Source organism: Arvicola amphibius, chromosome 5 (assembly GCF_903992535.2).
Source record: "Arvicola amphibius chromosome 5, mArvAmp1.2, whole genome shotgun sequence".
In the NCBI taxonomy this organism is placed as follows: Eukaryota; Metazoa; Chordata; class Mammalia; order Rodentia; family Cricetidae; genus Arvicola; species Arvicola amphibius.
The window spans coordinates 44,702,967-44,721,692 of record NC_052051.1 but is presented as its reverse complement, the minus strand read 5'-3'; the positions used below and the strand labels follow the sequence as shown (position 1 = coordinate 44,721,692).

The 18,726-nt window shown below is 42.0% G+C and overlaps 1 protein-coding gene across 1 annotated transcript in view; it reads left to right on the top strand.

The window, feature by feature from the left end:
• Atrn (attractin) overlaps nucleotides 1-18,292 on the top strand; it is a 142,936-nt gene extending 124,644 nt beyond the window's left edge. The window contains exons 25-29 of the mRNA XM_038329374.2: nucleotides 4,195-4,256; nucleotides 6,841-6,919; nucleotides 9,502-9,609; nucleotides 11,678-11,792; nucleotides 15,265-18,292. Of these exons, the coding sequence (XP_038185302.1) occupies nucleotides 4,195-4,256; nucleotides 6,841-6,919; nucleotides 9,502-9,609; nucleotides 11,678-11,792; nucleotides 15,265-15,389 (489 nt within the window). The 3' untranslated portion in view covers nucleotides 15,390-18,292. The remainder of the gene's footprint in view (nucleotides 1-4,194; nucleotides 4,257-6,840; nucleotides 6,920-9,501; nucleotides 9,610-11,677; nucleotides 11,793-15,264) is intronic.
• The last annotated feature ends 434 nt before the right edge of the window (nucleotides 18,293-18,726 follow it).

Below are 18,726 nucleotides of genomic sequence, written 5' to 3'. Positions count from 1 at the left end.
CTTAGCTGACATCCCAGGAAGCCTATCTCCTTCCACACTGCCCCAACTTAAAGACCCTCACTGTGCTCTTCCCTGGTACTTTCTACCAACTAGTTGCTAACCTCACCTCTCTGGCCCAGGTTAATTTTATTTGATTTGCACAAATACAACACATCTTTACATAGTTAAACAAATGAAGCGTAAGCAAATGTAACATATCTTTGTCTACTTAAATATTCCACAACATTTCCCCCTTTTGTCTAAATAAAAAGGAAAGCTTTTAACTTTGACATAATAAAACTACATAAATAAGGACAGCTATCTAGTAAGAATTACATTTACAATATGCAGTCCCTTTGCATTTGGCAAATTTGGAGAAATCACTCTATTATCTGTCCTATCTTGATGAATCTAAAGCTCAGTATCTAATTTACCTTCTTTCATTAAGTTTTCATAAGGAAAACTATAACTGTCTACTCTTCAACTCCATCAAAGATCCCAAAAGGATATATTATCTGAGTTAACAGAAAGTACAGTGCAAGCTGTAGATGGAAGTTTCTGTCCTGCCCTGTTCCACAGCCATTCAGTCCCAAAGAAACAGAGGCTTATAGTAATTATAAACTGTTTGGCCTATTAGCTCAGACTTATTATTAACTAACTCTTACAACTTAAATTAACCCATAATTCTATATTAGCCACATGGCTTGGTACCTTTTATCAATGAGACATTCTCATCTTGCTTCTTCTGCATCTGACTGGTGACTGCAGACTGAGCCTTTCCTCTTCCCAGAATTCTCCTAGTCTGGTTGTCTTGCCTAGCTATTGGCCAATCAGTGTTTTAGTAAATCAATAGAAATGACAAATCTTTACAAGGTACACGACATTATCTCACAGCAGCAAGCAGCTTCCAAAACTATAGAAATAACAGAGACACCTGTCTGCCTGGACCATCACCCAAGGTTTCTCTTAAACATTGGGTCATCCATATTCAGCCTGTGAATATCTGGCAGACTTTTCTGTGAAGCAGGAATTTTGAAGGACTGTAAGCTTTGTCTTGGCAAAGTTCAGCAGTAGTTTTCCTTTGTGTCCTGCATGTCTGGTTTGGATGGTGTATTGTCAGCAGTCGAGGCAAGGGTAGTTTCTTGCCCAAATGGCTAGTTTTACCACACTGAAAGCAAACTCAGAAGTTCTTTTATGAAGTAGATTGGTGCTGCCAGTAGCAGATATGTCTCACTGTCATAAAAATCCCCATGTTAACAAATCATTTTAAATGCCATATTCTATAGATCTTTGAAATGTTTGAAGACCATCTACATCTAAAATATATCTCTGTATGATCTTAAAACATATTTAACATAGCTACAAGTTTGATTGTTATAGATGACTAACTACTAACCTACATTTAATTTACATTACATTTTTAAATGAGCTGCATATGCACAATACCCCAAATAAAAGTAGAAACATATATACAGTATAACAAAAATAACTTTAAATTTGTATCACTATACCAAAATCCATACCAATGTAAAATAGGTAAGGTTAATAGTTGTCTTTTTATCCTATATTCCTATCCCCTGCCAAATGATGACAAACATCCATAACCCACCAAATGACCAAAAATCACCCACCCCATCTCTTGGGAATCTGGGTGTTGTGTTTTATAGATTTCTTCCTGTAGTCTGAGGGCAACAGAATCTTAGGGAATCCTGATAAAATTTAAATAATGGTCAAGTCCTGGGAAAACTAGTTGTAACATTGTTGTCAGTCTCATAACTGTTCCCATGCAGAGGGTCAGTATATACATCACCTGCCATGTAGTTTTCCTGGTTTATCTCTTTATGTCTGTAGCCAGGGTTTCCAGGAGGTCTCCCCTGACCAAATCTGATCTCTATCAACCCTGAAGGAACCTACAGCTTTTTGTTTCCTGTGAAAACAAAAGCATAATCTCTTCCCCAACACAATATATTTTTTGAATTCCATTTTAAAGTTAAGACATCCCTAAAGTGTCTAGGCTGGTTTAATTCAGCAAACTCTTTTATAATGCCATGTCTCTCGGCGGCAGTCATTCATTCATCAACATTTAAAAAAATGCAGAGTTAACACAACACCATACAGGGTCCAGATTCCCTGTGCATTTCCCATCTTTTCATGGATTGTTTTCCTTTATATTACTTTACTTCTCTTTAAAGACTTTATTTTTAAACTATTTACTTTTTCTATTACTATCTGTACCTATTTTCTTTTCTTTCTTAAACCCATGTACATTTTTAAACATAGTGTAACCTCTTTAGAGGTTTTTTTCATCTGGACCTGCCTTTACTACATGTCTCTAGCCTTTTTCGACCATGTGAGCCAAGCCTTAAACTGCTAAGTGGCTTTGTGTTGGATGCTGGCCATGTCCTGCTCAGGCCATGAGAGCCAAGCTTTATCCCCTACGTTCTTGGTTGAGGGTTATGTACAACTGGCAGCTGAGTCAAACTGGGAGCTGTATTCACCCACCCCAGCTCTAGGAAGCCAGTACTCACACTGTGTCAGGCACTTTTACTTAGCTTATTGTTTTTACTTAACATGCCAGCTGCTCAGGTGATCACTGTATGGCAGAGCCTCGTGAGGTGTATCCATTTTTTGTTGTTATTGTTTGTTTAGAATTTTCAGGCCCTTTGTGGAAATTTGGGCCCCATCTTGGGTACCAAATGTAACAGGCTTTTTGGGCGGGGGGCACCAACAAGCTCCCAAATCATGACACAGAGACTTATTATTAGTTACAAATGTTCAATCTTACCTTATGTTTGTCCCACTAGCTCTTATAACTTATTTAACCCATTTCTCTCCATCTATATTTTGCCATGGACTTTTTACCTTTCTTTTATTCTGTATGTCTTTCTCCATGTCTGGCTAGCTTGCAGCTGCCTCTCTTTCTCCCTCATTCTCTCTTCTTGTTCTCTTTTCTCTCTCCTACTTATTCTCTCTGCCCACCAGCCCCTCCTATCCCTATACTGCCTTGCTATTGGCCATTCACATTTTTATTATACCAGTCAGGTATCTAAGGCAGGCAAGATAAAACAACAACACATCTTTACATAATTATACAAATGCAGCATAGACAAAAGTGATTCATCTTTGCCTAGTTAAATATTCCACAATTGACTATCTTTTTTAAATTTTTATGTAATTTGTTACTATTTTATATTTATGTGTGTTTCTGATGTGTGTGTTGGAGGGACAAAGGCCCTGGATCGCAGTTCTCCACCACAGTTGGATTTCACCTGCTGAACCAAGCATCTTGATGGTTCAGCTTCCCAGTTGTTATCCTGCTTACCATCGTTAGTGAAACAGTTATCATTTCTTAGTAATTGTTTCATTTGAACATATACTAGTCTGAAATCTAAGACTAATGCTTAAAAAGTTTCAGATTTGCCAGGCAGGTGATGGTGATGCAAGCCTATAATTTCAGCATTGGGAAGCTGGAGGTCGAATTGTGAGCTCAAGGGCACTCCAAGCTTTTTGAGATCCTGTCTCTGATGAAATTAAATTATACGGATCTCAAAATATCAGAATAGGAATGTTCAGTTACTAGAAAAGTCTAGCCAAATATCCCAAAAGAACCCTGAAATCTCAAGCTTATTAGTCCCAAGCATTTATTTTATTTTATTTTATTTTATTTTATTTGAGGTAGGGTCTCTTGGGTGCTGGAATTAAAAGTGTGTGCCACCACTTCCTGGCAGTCACAAACATTTTAGATAAAGGATCTCAGCTGTACCATTATCTTCCCAATAAAGCCCTGGTCCTGTGAACCTGGTGACATCAGACCAGTGGGAGGTGTTAGTGTGTGATAATAAGGTTACAGATTCCATACTTAATCAATTCTGAGATACACAATAGATGATACCTGCCACCAATACAACAGTGCTATAAAAAGCATTATGCCAGCGTTTAATTTGCAGTGTTTTTCTTCTACATAAAATAATGTTGCCTCTTTTGGATCTTAGTATTGAAATACATTAGGAATTTTTTTTGTATTCTTGGTACTAAAACATGTTCATTTATAGTAAAGTTACTGAGTTAGAAATTATAACCTATTGGTTTCAGGTTGTAGCCTGTAGCTGAGATCATTTTGTTAAAAACAAAACAAAACAAAACAAAAAAACAGCAGAAGCTGAGTCAGTGGAGCCGTTTTGTAGCCCGTGTAACCACTGCTATTTTCTGCCACAGATTGCCTTCTCCCAGCACAGCAATTTTATGGACCTGGTACAGTTCTTCGTGACTTTCTTCAGGTAATTCCTCTCATACTGACTGTACTATTCCTATGAAACAGCCCCTTAATTCCAGCTTAGTTCTTATGTATTCTTGCAAAGCTGCATGTACTCACAATAATGTAATTTTAATCTGACCTGTTTTAACATTACAATATAACCCTTAAATGAATGGAAGGGAATTTTGTGTGGCGCGCACGTGTGTGTGTGTGTGTGTGTGTGTGTGTGTGTGTGTGTGTGTAATTTGGCTTTCTATATGAGGAAAAGCTTGGGCTGAAATAGTTTTAGCAGTGGTCACTGCTGTGTGAGCTACATATATGCTCCGTCTTATTTGAGACATGATTCTGGTGAGCATCCATAGTGAAAGTAAGGTAACTCTTTTATTTCTAACCCCCGTGTTTTATAGTCTTCTTGGTAATACTTTATTCTCTGAGAATGATGTTATTGCAGTGCTCATAGAGAAGCAGCAGAGCTGACCTCACTTTCCTGTATCCTCCTCCAAAACAGAAATTGCTTTAGTGATTTACTTTTTTACATTTAACACTAAATCTTGATTTTTCAACTCAGGTACTTTTTTTACTTTGAGGGTCTCTCTATAGTATGCTTGATTTCCTGAAACTCTTTGTAGAAGAGGCTGGCCTTGAAATCACAGAGTTCCTTCTGCTCTGTCTCCCAAGTACTGGGATTAAGGTGTGTGCCACCGGCCAACTCAGTTTTTTTTTTTTTTTTGGTGTTCTCTACACTACCATACTCCATCACACACACACACACACACACACACACACACACACACACACACCAGGTACACACACCAGGTACACACAAAAACTCCCTTCCATTCATTTAATAGTTATAATCACAATGCTTTGACCAGCCATAAAAATCATGAATTGACTTATGATTCTACTTGCTAGGTTTTTAGATGAAAAAGGTCACTTTTTGCTTATTCAACATGTAATAATTTTATTTACTATTGTTTTCCCCCTATGAGTCTTCTCCAGAGTTATACCTGTGTTCTGACAAAACAAAGATCTTTCACGATGGTTCTCTTGCCTTTAGTCTCTCTTGGGGCACTCCACCCTAGAATGCTCCAGCCTCCTGTCCTTAAATGTACTAGTCTCTAAGGCCTGCTATGTAATTGTCATTGTCTGAGTTACTTTTTATTGCCGTGACAAAGCACTATGATAAGGCAACTTGAAAAGTTTAATCAGGAGATCCCAGTTCCAGAAGGTTAGAATCCATGGCCATCACGGCAGAGAGCACAGCAAGGGCAGAGCAGGCATGGCGTTGGAGCAGTAGCTAGAGCTTAGCTCTGATCCACAAGCGTAAGGCAGAGAGAGAGCTAACTGGGAATGATATGGGCTTTTGAAACCTCAAAGTCCACCCCTAATAACACATCTCCCTCAACAAGGCCACACCTCCTTATCCTTCCCAAACAGTTGCACCAACTAGGGACCAAACATTGCCTCTGGAATCATAGTAGCTTTTCCCATTCAATACATGGTTTACAGAGGAAAGAAAGCTGAAACTCTTTACAATCATTAGACAATTAGAAGTTTTTCCTCCTAATATTAAGAAATTTGTTGGCTTAAATTTGATCATTTTAAGTTTATTTTATTGGTAAATGCATATATTGCTGGGCATGGTGGCACACCCTAGCATTCAAGAATCTAAGATGAGAGATCACATATTTCAAGCTAGCTGGGATACATAGCAAGACCCAATCTTTGAAAAGAAAAATAATTAGTACACACATACCCACACTCGCAACAGAGTTATTCTTACTTTTATTTCAGTAGTGCAACCAAGTCCTTGATAAGAAGCTGCTTAAGGTAGGAAGTGTTTGTTTGGCTCAGAGTAGTCTAGGGGTCCAACCCCTCGTAGCCCAGGAGTCGTGACCGCAGGCCATGGGGAGGCTGTCACCCTTCATCTGCAGTCAGCAACAAGAAAGATGAGTGTTGCTGTTCAGCTCACTTCCTTCTTTTTATTCAGTCTGGGATCTCAGCCCATAGAATGGTGCTGCCCATATTTAGGGTGGATTATCGATACTCAGTTAGCTCAGTATAGAAACTCTCTCATAGACATACCAGATGCTTGTCTCCTATGTGACTCTAGATCCTGTCAAGTTGACAATCAGTGTTTATCACCACGTATGTATGTATAATTACAGAATCATTATACATAAATTTCTTTGGCCTACCTCTTATTAAAAGTTATTATTAATTGAAATTTATTTTTCTCATTCTGTTTGAGCTTACCAATCAAGTTTACCACATTGATTAATTTGTTTGCTTAAATTAAATTATTATCTGTTATCATGTATAGCATTTTAACAAAATTGCTTTTCTTATTTTCTTACTTGTGGTAAGCCATTGTTGACCCTTCTGGGAGGCTTAGTGAGAAGTCAAGGCTTGGTAACACCTTCCAGAAGTCAGGATTGGAAACTTGGGTCAGCTAGCCAGGGTTTTCTCACATTCCACTTCCTGTGAGCCAGTCTGTCACATACAGCATCAGGAGCTTGGGAGTTGGGATGTTGAGGATTGCTCACTGTGGGAGGCAGGCTTGGCAGTGTGGTGCTGACTCTCTGTGTGCTCTTTCCCTGCAGCTGTTTCCTCTCTCTGCTTCTGGTGGCTGCAGTGGTCTGGAAGATCAAGCAGAGCTGCTGGGCATCCAGGCGGAGAGAGGTAAGCCCGTGCAGATAAGAGTAATAAATCCCCTTGAAAACTTCATTTCCTCTCCAGGCATCACTTTTACCCGTTCTGTGAAACTAATACTCATATGAAAAGCATACTGCTTTGTCTGCATTGTATGATTCTACTGTATGCTATATCAGTAGATTTCAATTATTGTTCCATAAATATTAATTCTGCCACAGCCACAACCACTTACTGACTTAGCAATCTTCTAAGAGCCGTTCATAAGAATTTGAGTGAAAGGGCAGGTTTGCGTCAGTGATGGAGCCCTTGCCTAGCATGAACCTGAGGCCCTTGGTTCTGGGCTCAGCACCCTCTAACAGCACAAAGGTAGGGACAAAGCTTTTAACTGGGGCAGGAGGAGGATCCAAAACCAAACTATAGCTATAGCCAGTATCATTGATTATGATGAAGCTCTAGAGTTGGTGCCAACAGACCCATTATCTAGATAGCTGAGCACCTCTACATCCCAGACACTGTTTTAGGTAGTTTTACTTAGACTAGCTACTCTTCTTCGTCTCAACCCTCCATGAGGCTCAGGGAGGTCAAGTAACTTGCCCATACCTTGTAGCTACTGAAAGGTCTCTGCCTTCACAGCCCATGTTCCTAAACACAGTTTCCACAAACACTTGGCTTTGTTCTGTATGTTCTAGACTATACCCTTAAGAATCTCATGTTCTGCTGACTGAATGAGCCAGGCAACCTACATGAGACTGTACACTAAAAGTAAGAGCAAAAAAGCAGCTTGTTAGTGTTGGGAGGAAGACAAAATGATTTTCATATAAGTTACTGAGACAATACAGTAGAGATTTGTCTGTATACAAAATATCACTTAAGTATATGAAACTAAATAAGTAGATAATACAGAAAGTAACAATTAACTAGAAAATATTTGCAACATCATAAGAGAGAATACTAGATGAACACCCTTTCAAGAAATTTTTTTTAATATCCTTAAGTTGTATTCAGTCGGCTAATATGCTAATTGTTTACCCTTGGTTTGGAGTTCCACTATAGCTCTGAACATGACCATTCTAAATATACAAGGTCAGTCGTGACTTGACCCCAGTTAGGATGCTGTTTTGTGTTCCCAGGCCCTGATGGAGGTTCTTTCACCTACCTTACCTCCTGGACTCTTGGCAAAGGTTTTAGAATGGGAGTTGTAATAGGGTAGAAGCTGTCTTCCTGTGATTCTTCACTTAAGAGTATTACAGAACCCAGGCAGCTTTGCTGTGTGTTTGCTGAGTAAGTGGAGATTCTTTCCAGGTTCAGTAAAGAGATGTACTGAGATTGATTAGGTCATCAGTCAGGCCTTTTTATAAGTCTAGGAGGCTGGGACAGGATACCTAGCAGCAACTTAGAGTGAAGAAAGTTCCTTCCATTTATGGACGTTCTAAGGGAGGAGTCAGCAGAGTAGTGAAGGAATTAGGATATAAGGTATGGCTGATCCCTTCACAGGAGCAGCCCTTATGATGTAACAAATAAGAACCTATTTCTGGATGTTAAGAAAATTTTTAACATAAAAACTCCCTTCTAGAACAGAACAGTGGCTTATGAGCCTCAAAACCCTGCCTCCTAGAAGGTGGCTTAAAGCAAGGTCTGTTTGTCTTCTGTGGCATCACCTCAGAAGATCTCTCATATTATTGATGATATAGGGATGCCCACATTCCAAATTTGAGGCATATGCTGTAGTATCGCACCCAACACAGAAACACATCTCAAGCCTTGTGTGGTTGAGTGAGGTAGGACTATAAGAAGCTCTAGGTTAGCCGGGCGGTGGTGGCGCACGCCTTTAATCCCAGCACTCGGGAGGCAGAGGCAGGCTGATCTCTGAGTTCGAGGCCAGCCTGGTCTACAAGAGCTAGTTCCAGGACAGGCTCTAGAAACTACAGGGAAACCCTGTCTCGAAAAACAAAAAAAAAAAAAAAAGAAGCTCTAGGTTATCCAGTGAGTGTGAGGTCAGTATGAGACCCTGTCTTGAAAACCACACAAAGCACATTGAAAGAAGAAATGAAAGCCTTGATACTTTGAACACCTGTCCTAACATATCCACCCCTCCCTAAATCCAGAGCCCTGCTTGTTCTAGTCTGTGATACCACATTTATTTTTGTTTTCATCTTATATCTCTCTTAAGGGAGAGTAGTCTCGTGTCCTATCGGCCATGTGGGGGGGCACATCTTTCTTTATTGTCATTGCTTTGGGAATACTGGTTCAGGATTTGACATAAAGCAGGGTAGACTGACTTTAGTCTAGTAACAGAAATATGAAGAGGTAAGTCTCTGTCCTTTTATATATTCAGCCAGCAGATACCATAGCATTATATCCACCACAATTTTAGCTTATGTCTCTTACTGGTAGACTTTTTATAAAATACAATAGTGTTACTCTGTCTGACAGAATTTAATACCTTGTACTGTCTAGTGCCTAATCGAGTTCAGTTTTCTGTCGCTGCCACAGAAACAGTTTACATCTGATCAGTTTGAACTGGGGAGAATGCAGCATCCTTAATATCTAGTATTCACTAATAAAATCTCAGTACTCAGCATATTAATACATACTATATTATTCATTAGCAACTTCTTCGGGAGATGCAACAGATGGCCAGCCGTCCCTTTGCTTCTGTAAATGTTGCCTTGGAAACAGATGAAGAGCCTCCTGATCTTATTGGGGGAAGTATAAAGGTGAGAAGCGGTTCAAAAGTTCATATAACAGCTTTCCAAAACTCAGGTCTGAGTCTGGAGAACCAGAGGAAGCAAGTGTTGTGCTGCATTAGTCCTGTTTTCCTCCTCTCTGCCGCTCAGCTGAAGACTGAGGCGCTCTTGCTCTCCTTTCCCAGTTGCTGGTTCTTGTCGTCAGTCAGTCATGGTGAGGAGAGTTTAACGTGTAAATCATGGTGGTTATTCTCTCAGTGTTTTGTGCCAAATACTTAAAAGTTTTTATATGAAAATATCTAAACTGGGCAAGGTGTGGTGGCACGCATATTTAATCCCAGCATTTAGGAGGCAGAGGCAGGCAAATCTCTGTGAGTTCCGGGCCAGCCTGGTCTGTATATTGAGTTTCAGAATAGCCACGGCTACAGAGTGAGAGAGAGCCTGTCTTAAAGGGGTGGTGGGGACAGCTCAATTTACTATTAATTACTCCCCTCCCACACACAGAGAGACTTTGGGTTTGGTTTTGTTGTTGTTGTTGTTTGGTTTAGGGGTTTTTGTTTGTTTCATTGTTTGTTTTTCAAGACAGGGTCTTACTATGTAGCTCTGGCTGTCCTAGAACTCACTATGTAGACTATGCTGGCCTTGAATTCAGAGACCCATCTGCCTTCTGAGTGTAGGAATTAAAGGTATGTGCTATACACCCAGAAAACCCCAGAGTAAAAAAAAAAAAAAAAAAAAAAAAACAACAACAACAACAAAAAAAAAACACAGAGCTGAAGAAATGGCTCAGTGGATAAATATGAGGAATGGAGTTCAGAGCCCCAGAACTCAAGTAAAAACCAGGCAGATATGGTGACAATACTCAGGAGGCAGAGATAGGATTCCCAGGGCAAACTGGCTGGCTAGACTAGCTGGAATTGACGAGCTTCAGGTTCACGAGATATCCTCCTCAGTAAGTAAAGCGAAGAACTGAGGAAGACCTCCTTGTGCACGCATACCTGCACATGCACTTGTACACGCATATATGCGCGCACACACACCATACATCATGTTTAGAAGTTGGAATCTTTGTGCACTGTTGGTATACTACAAAATTATGCAGCCACTAGAAAATGGTATACTGGGCATGGTGGTGCATGCCTATAATTCCAGCCCTTAGAATGCAGATGCAGGAGAATCACCAAACAGTATTTTGTCTCAAGAAAACAAAAGCAATACAAAATGTATGGCATTCTTTGTATGTCAGTGTTCATGACAGCACATCATAATTGCCAGAAAGGAAATGCAGCCAAGTGCCTGCCAGTGGCGAGTAGATAAGCAGAGTGTGATGTTTGCTACTGGAAATGATTTATACTTTAAAAGGAGAGGTGTCTGGTATACACTGAGACAAAATAAAATAATAACTGCCAAAAGCTTGGGAGAGGAGATGAAGGAGCTGTTGTTTAATGAGTAGTATAGAATTTCAGTTTTTCTTTTTGCAACATTAAAAAAACAGTCTGAAGATGGAGAAAGTAGCTAAAACATACTTCCATTTTCCTTTATTTTATGAAGGGTTGATCACGCAGCATGCATAAAGCCGAGAGAGAGAGAGAGAGAGAGAGAGAGAGAGAGAGAGAGAGAGAGAGAGAGAGAGAGAGAGAGATTAGTAATAACAAAGCTATCTCTCAAGCCTGTAAAATTCTTTTAAAAAAATAAAGTCTGCAACAGAAAATGAATAAATTTTCCAGAGTCAAAGCATCCAGTAAGCAGATGAGGAATCCGTTTGGTGAGCTGTCTATCTTTCACAAGCTCTGAAACCCAACAGGCTATGACTTAGTGGATGAAAGATGCATGGATAAGCTTGAATATAAAACAGACAACTGTCTCCTTAACATCAGGGTCTCTGTTTGTGCCAAGTGTACAGGACTATCTGACAGATCACCAGACGCACACTGCCAACCCAGCGACCTAGAGAGAACTGTTGGCACGGGCCCTTCCTTGGCACTCATGTGGCTCTTTAGAAAAGTGCTATGGGAAACACTCATAGCCAAGATTGTCGACCTTATAGGCGCCTGACTCTGAAGTGTGGTGAAGGCACTTGTTTGTTTTTTTCCTCCAGACTGTTCCCAAGCCCATTGCCCTGGAGCCCTGCTTTGGTAACAAAGCTGCAGTCCTCTCCGTATTTGTGAGGCTCCCTCGAGGACTGGGCGGAATCCCTCCTCCTGGTCAGTCAGGTGAGTAGATGGAGCAGTGGCAAACACAGGTCTGTGAAGAGCTACACCACAGACATTTCTTCCTGGCCAAGAACCTGGGTATGGGGCACTGTGCTGTAGTGCCGTCTGGCACAGAGCTTTCGTGAGATAATTCCGTACTCCGTAAACTGTGTTCTGAGCACTGACATTTCTGTCCTGGGGTGGAAGTCCAGGACCCTTCTCACAGTGCACAGCTTCCTCAGCCACACACACCTCCTTCTGCACCCAGTATTTCTGATTCCTTGGCTCTATTGCTCCCTTTTTTTAATTAAAAAAAAAAAAAACAAAAAAAAACCTTGTTCTTAACTTAAATTTCAACTTTCTCCTTCTTCATATGCTACTAATCATCTCCATGCTCCTAGCATCCAACCATGTCCTCAAAGTTTGTGTTGTTTTAGTAAATATTTCTAGCCATGCTCTTCATCTTGTTTAAGGTCTTGTTATGCAGCTCAAGCTGAACTAGAACTCATTACATAACCCAGAATGCCCTCAAAGTCATAGTCATCCTCCTGTCTCAGTTTCCAGAGTACTACTCACCATGCCCAGCTTTTTACTCTATATTAAATATAGGGCATAAAGAAGTATTATAACAACATAAAGATGATTTTTGAAAATTATAGTTTCATTAGGCTAATTCAGACCAATTTTCATTCTTTTTCCCCAGCCTTCTCTAGCAATTTAATTTAAATAATTATATAGGCTTTGGGAGTGGGAGAACCCCGAACAGTTTTTAAGCACAGTTTATAGCCAAGGATGACTTTGAACTTCTGATCGTCCTGTCTCCACCTCCCCAGGGCTGAGATGTACCACCATTCCTGGTTTATGAGGCACGAAGGATCAATGCTAAGGCCTAATGCGTGCCAGGCAAACCCTCTTCTAACCAAGCTACACCCATAGCTAGATAGGCATTTTTATTACAAACAATTATTCCTCAGCATTTTTCCCCTAAAATAGCATCTCTACAGGAAACAGGTACTAGTGGTGATTTGGGCAGGAATAGGGAGGAGAAATTACTTTTACTGTATACTATTTTATACTTTGAGATTTTTTTCTTCCTTTTTGCTGAGGCTCAAATCTAAATCTATCATTTATTCTTTCTTCATTACAATCATTTACATTTTTACAGTTTACTACATATTTTACCAATGTCTTTTATACTTTCCATCAAACATGTAAGCCATTAATTTATATAAACCTTGTCTTAAAGCTGGAGGCAGAGATAGGGAGATTGCTACATAGTGGGGTCCAGACCAGCCAGGGTTACACAGAGGAACCCTGTCCCAGAAGGAAAGTTCTTACTTTTAACACAAAGGCAAAGGCAGTATGGATGTAGTTTCGGAGTATATTGATTATGAAGTTTTGCCTAGAAATGCCTCAAACAATGTGAACATTGTAGATCAGTTCAGTTGCAGTGGTGCTAGGGGCTCAGGATTGCCTCAGCCAGAAGAGTTTAGTAGAGAAGTATTCTTTTATCCTTGTCCAGCCCTGAACTTCATGTCCCCTTCATCAACCGTCCAGAAGGGTCTCCAGTTACCTGGCAGACTAGGAGGACTCTGTGGTGTCCTCAGAATGAAAGCCTTAGGTATGATGAGTTCAGGACTCAGTCTTCATCTTCCCTTGGCATCCCCAGACACTGGGCCCCTAAGTTAGCCTTACTGAGGACCAAGTCACTCTATGATCTGGGAATCTGGCCAGTGTCTCCTGCTACCACCCAGCTCTGCAAACACTGACAGGTGCTTCAAAAAGGCTAGGTCTCCGGTGGGCATAGGGACGCAACAGGTCTTGTAGCCTTTCCTATCTCCTCCTTTACGTAATGCTCCCACCCTCTCAGTTCTTGGGGCCACCCCATCAGGGGAGGGCTATCCATGCCAATCCTCCCATACTTTTTCTTTATGAGGTAGTACAAGTTAGCCCCAGACTTAATCCTCTTGCCTCAGTATCTCCAGTGCTGGGATTGTAGACACGTGTCATTATGCCAAACTCCTATGCCTGTTCCTTTTTAAAATCTTTTCTGGGACCAAATCCAGGGCCTGAGCAAGTGCTCTACCATTACCCACCTCTTCTTTTTAATGGTCCCTTTCCTGGATATGCCTTTGCTTGAACGACAGTCGTCACTAGTGTGGACTCCTCTCTGTGTATCAGACGCTGGCCCTGGCCCCTTCCTCCTCCTCCTCCCTTTACAGACCAAATAGAGTAGATTAACAAACTTACTCCTCTGCTCATTAAAACAGCCTTGGCAAAATGCTGAGTATGGGCTGGCCACTTCCTCCAGTGTTAGAATTCCAACTTCTCTGCTGTCTTAATCAAGGTTTCTATTGCTGTGAAGAGACACCATGACCATGGCAACTCTTAAAAACATTTAATTGGGGTGGCTCCCTTTCAGTTCAGACATTCAATCCATTATTATCATCGTGGGACATGGTGGCATGCAGGCAGATATAGTGCTTGCTGGAGAAGTAGCTGAGAGTCCTACATCTTGCAGGCAACGGGAAATGGTCTGAGACACTGGATGGTATGTTGAGCATATATGAGCCATCAAAGCCCACCTCCACAGTGACATACTTCCTCCAAGACCACACCTACTCCAGCAAGGTCACGCTTCCTAATAGTGCCAATCCCTTTGGGGGGCATTTTTTTCAAACCACCACACCTGGAATGCTGATTTCCCTGACAAATGCCAGGTTTATTATATCAATGCAAAAAGGACAAGCCAGTCACTGGGAGTGTCTGTGAGAATAAATGGTAAAGGTTCTGATAATTGCTGTGTGCTCTGAAACATTACCTCAGTCACTCTTTGACTCCAACACAAGCTTTGTGATGTTCTTACTCCCAGCCCCATTTCACACATAAGGAAACTGCCCTATGGGAGGTTAAAAAACCTTGCTCATTCTAAAACTTAGCCCACGACACTGTATAGCACTGCCCATGGTAGATATAAGACAAGTCATGCAGAATGGTGAGGGGGCTCAGCCCATAAAGTCACTCACCTCCAGGCTTCCCAAGCCTGAGCTAGATACCCAGAATTCACAAGGTAGAAGGAAAGAGTTAACTTCTAAAGGTTGCCCTCTGGTTCACATGTGCAGCATTGTTCACACACACACAAATAAATAAATAACTAAAATTTTAGTAGCTTGTGCTGAACCAATGATAGAGGATGAGGTGCACATTCAGAGTATGGCTGCATTCTCATTCCCTTGCTTCTACCCTGAGGCAGAGCACGCTGCTTCTGTGATGTGCTGTGGAGGAGAGGAAAGTGAGTAGTTAGGTGTGCACAAATAAACTCTGCAAGAGCATAGAGCTGATGCCATCACCCAGATGGAAAAGGAAAGGTGAGATGGAAGGACTACCGTGAATACCTTCATCTTTCACCATGGAAGTGTAAAGGGAAATTAGAAATTATCTTTTTTAAAGTAAGCTCATCATGACATGTGTCCCTCTTATGGGTTCTTCCAAGGTCTTGCTGTGGCCAGTGCTCTGGTGGACATTTCTCAACAGATGCCAATAGTGTACAAAGAGAAGTCAGGAGCAGTAAGAAACCGGAAGCAGCAGCCCCCTGCGCAGCCTGGAACCTGCATCTGATACTGCGCCAGGGACTCTCCCTCAAAGAGGGCACATGGTACACCAAGCTGTCGCAGGGGAGGGTGCGGGCAGGAAGCAGGTGCAGAACAGAAGACTGGAAACCCTTGAAGCATCCACCTCATGTGCATGATCATACAAGCCGTGTTGATGGCTCGTCCCTTCTGTGTCCAGCATCTGACCTTTTACTTTCGCATAGGAAATAATTTAATTACAAGTCCAAGAATAAGCTGCTCTACTCATGGGTGGAGGAGACCAGCATAGAACCAGTGAGAGCTGAGAGTGATGCTGAGGTCCCTTGTGGAAAGTCCTCTTGGGGGTCTCAACTGCAAAAGTGATGACCTTGCCAGCAGCTCTCCAGCAGGGTCTTCCGACACTCCTCAGATGGATTGTTCTTATTTGAAGCTTGTTGTCTTTTTACAAGATGTGCTTTTACTCTCTTCCAGGAAGTAGCTTTTTTCTAGCTGAGAACTAATAACGGTGTGTCTCTTTGAAAGTCATATCAAAGTATAATCAATGGGGCCTTGTTTTGTTTTTGGAGACAGGGTCTCACTGTGTAGCCCTAACTGGCCTGGAACTCACTATGTAGATCAGGCTGAACTGAACTCACAGGGATCTTTCTGCCTCTGCCTCACAAGTGCTGGGATAAAAAGCATGCACCACCAGGTCCAGCAAAGGGGGCTATTTTAAATGTCAAGGTCAATTGTGTTAGAATATAAACAAATGTAATAGATAATTCTCTATAGCAGCTTGATTAATTTTAATTCATTTTCCTCTTTATCTCACGCTGTCATGCACACACATACACACACACACACACACACACACACACACACACACACACACACACTAAGTGCCTAGACTTTAAATAGATCTAGCAACTGGAAAGTTAATAAGCCTAAGTTTTTACATGACTCTGTTTCTCCATTCTTGTAGAATTTAAGTAACTACCATTGCAATCTGTTCTTTTTCTAAAGTCTAGTTTGCAGCCAGCAGAGACTTCTCATCCCAAGAAACATTTAAGAGGGACTCGCAATAGGGACTGAGTGACCACCAGCCCCAGCCTAGTATCACTCTAAGCCTGATGCTGGGCCAACCCTCTGGGTTCCTTCTGCCAAGGCACACAGAAGTGTACTCACTCATGTCGTGTGCCTCTCTGAGCCGATAAGAGCACTGAATGTGTGGGACACTTGGCCCTGTCTTCCTGCAGCCCGCTCTCCCTGTGCCTGTGGACCATCCCTAGGTTGGATGGCGCAGACACTAGAAGAGGGATGATGTCTTGCATTGGGGCAGCATCTGCTCAGAGCCAGAAAAGGGCCCTGGTTCCATCTCTCCCAAGTGTGGGTTGCCCAGTCTCCTCCCAGACCCAGCTGGTGGTGTGAGGAGGAAGTGGATGCTAATGAGGATGAAAAGCACATGGGGAGAATGGAAGGGACAAGACCCTCTTCTAACAGAAAACGACAGCTAAGAGGGGTGAATGGCCTCTGCTCTGTGCCCTGGAATCCTGCCTGGACATTGCATCTCTCCTCTTATGGTGCTCAGTGTTCTGGCGTTACAGCAGCCTCTCCGTCCTTCACCTGCTGCATGTCCTGTGATTCTGCTAGTGCCTGACTAGAACAGACCTCTAGGCAACCATGCTCAAAGTTAGGACTTTGGAGAAGTTAACACTCAAAAGAACAAAAGCCGTAGCATTTCACCTTTAAATGCAGTGCCAAGAGAGGGGGGCGTTTCTCTAAGGCCAGCACTAACCCCATTGCCGCCAAGACACTCCTGGAGAGAGACTTCCAAGCTGAACCATAAAACACTGATGCACAAAGCACTGCTGGAAGACTCGCCTCTCAAAACACTGCTTTCTCATAACGTTATTAAAGGACAGAAGTTCCAGAAAAGATCCCAATCTCATTCCCTGTGCAGTTAAGAGTGCCCCACACCCCCACCAAAACCCAGCACCTATAAGCATTTGCAGCGGCCTAGCCCTTCATCTCCATAATCACCAAAGGGATTCTTGGCCAGAGAGAGAGAAAGAGAGAGAGAGAGAGAGAGAGAGAGAAGTCCCACTAGGGTTTGTTCTACAAGGAAATTTCCCCTGCTTTGCTCAAAGGACCAAATTTCTTTGGCCAAAGAAATTGCTTCTATGTTAGCTCCATACCTTTAAATAATATGTACCATGGTTCCCACCTACCTGCTTACATTTTTTTCCCCTTAGAGATACTGTTTATTCTTTGAAAAGGAAGAAGCAAATGGCATTTGATTCTGCTCCAGTAGTGGAGAAACAGCCAACTCCACCTGCATCTCCTTTATAGCCAACAGCTCCCTTCAGGCTTGCAGCAGAAGGGAATGGCAGGGACAAAGAGCTCAGCTCAGAGCCAGTTACCAAGAGGACGTGGAGTTGTGACCCAGAACTGTGTGGCATGGGAGAGCATGTATATAAAATAGTCATGAAGACACCGACCTTGCACTTGTACATAACTATACAGTAGTGTCCAGAATGTTCAGACATTCAGGGTGTACATAAAACAGAAAAGTATCATAATGTATTTTTATTAAACATTAACATCTGAGTCTCACCTAATCTGTTCCTTTGCCATATACTGGGTATCCAAGCTCTGAGAAGTCAACTTACCAGGCCCTGATCCTTTGATAAGGCCACACATTGTACCACCATGCTGGTGTGTTCAGTAGCCTTGTGCCCATTAGGTAACTCTAAGTAATGACTCAGCTCTCAGAATACCTAAGAAGAGCAAGCATGGTGACACACCGCTGTGATCCTAGCATTTAGAAGATAGAGGCAGGAAGAGCAAGAATTCACAAATGAGGGCTGGAGAGGTGGCTCAGTAGTTAAGAACACTGGCTGCTCTCGCAGAGGACACTGGTTCAGTTCCCAGCACCTACACAGTAGCTCACAACCCTCCGTAACTCCAATTCCAGATGATCTGATGCCCTCCACTGGCCTCCTCGGGTATTGCATGCATATGGTGCACAGCAAATATGCAGGCAAAACACTCAATACACATAAAACAAAACGAAAATAAATAATTCAAGAAGAGCCTGGGCTACATAGCAAGAGCCTGTCTCAAAACAAACAAACCAACCTATGGAGAGCCAGGCAGTGAGTCTGTTTACATGGCAGGACACAAGAGAACTCAGGAAGCAAGAGTATCCATACTGTTGTGCATTTCAAATGCTCCTTGTGACTTCTGGCATCTCTGTGGGGTGACCAGTCTAGTCCTGAGGTATTCTGTTACTCTTTGAAGTCAAAGACTGTTACCTGTGAATATCAGACTTTGCAAAGGGGCTCTCTAGGCCACATTCTGTTGTAGCTTTGTCTAAAATTTTAATG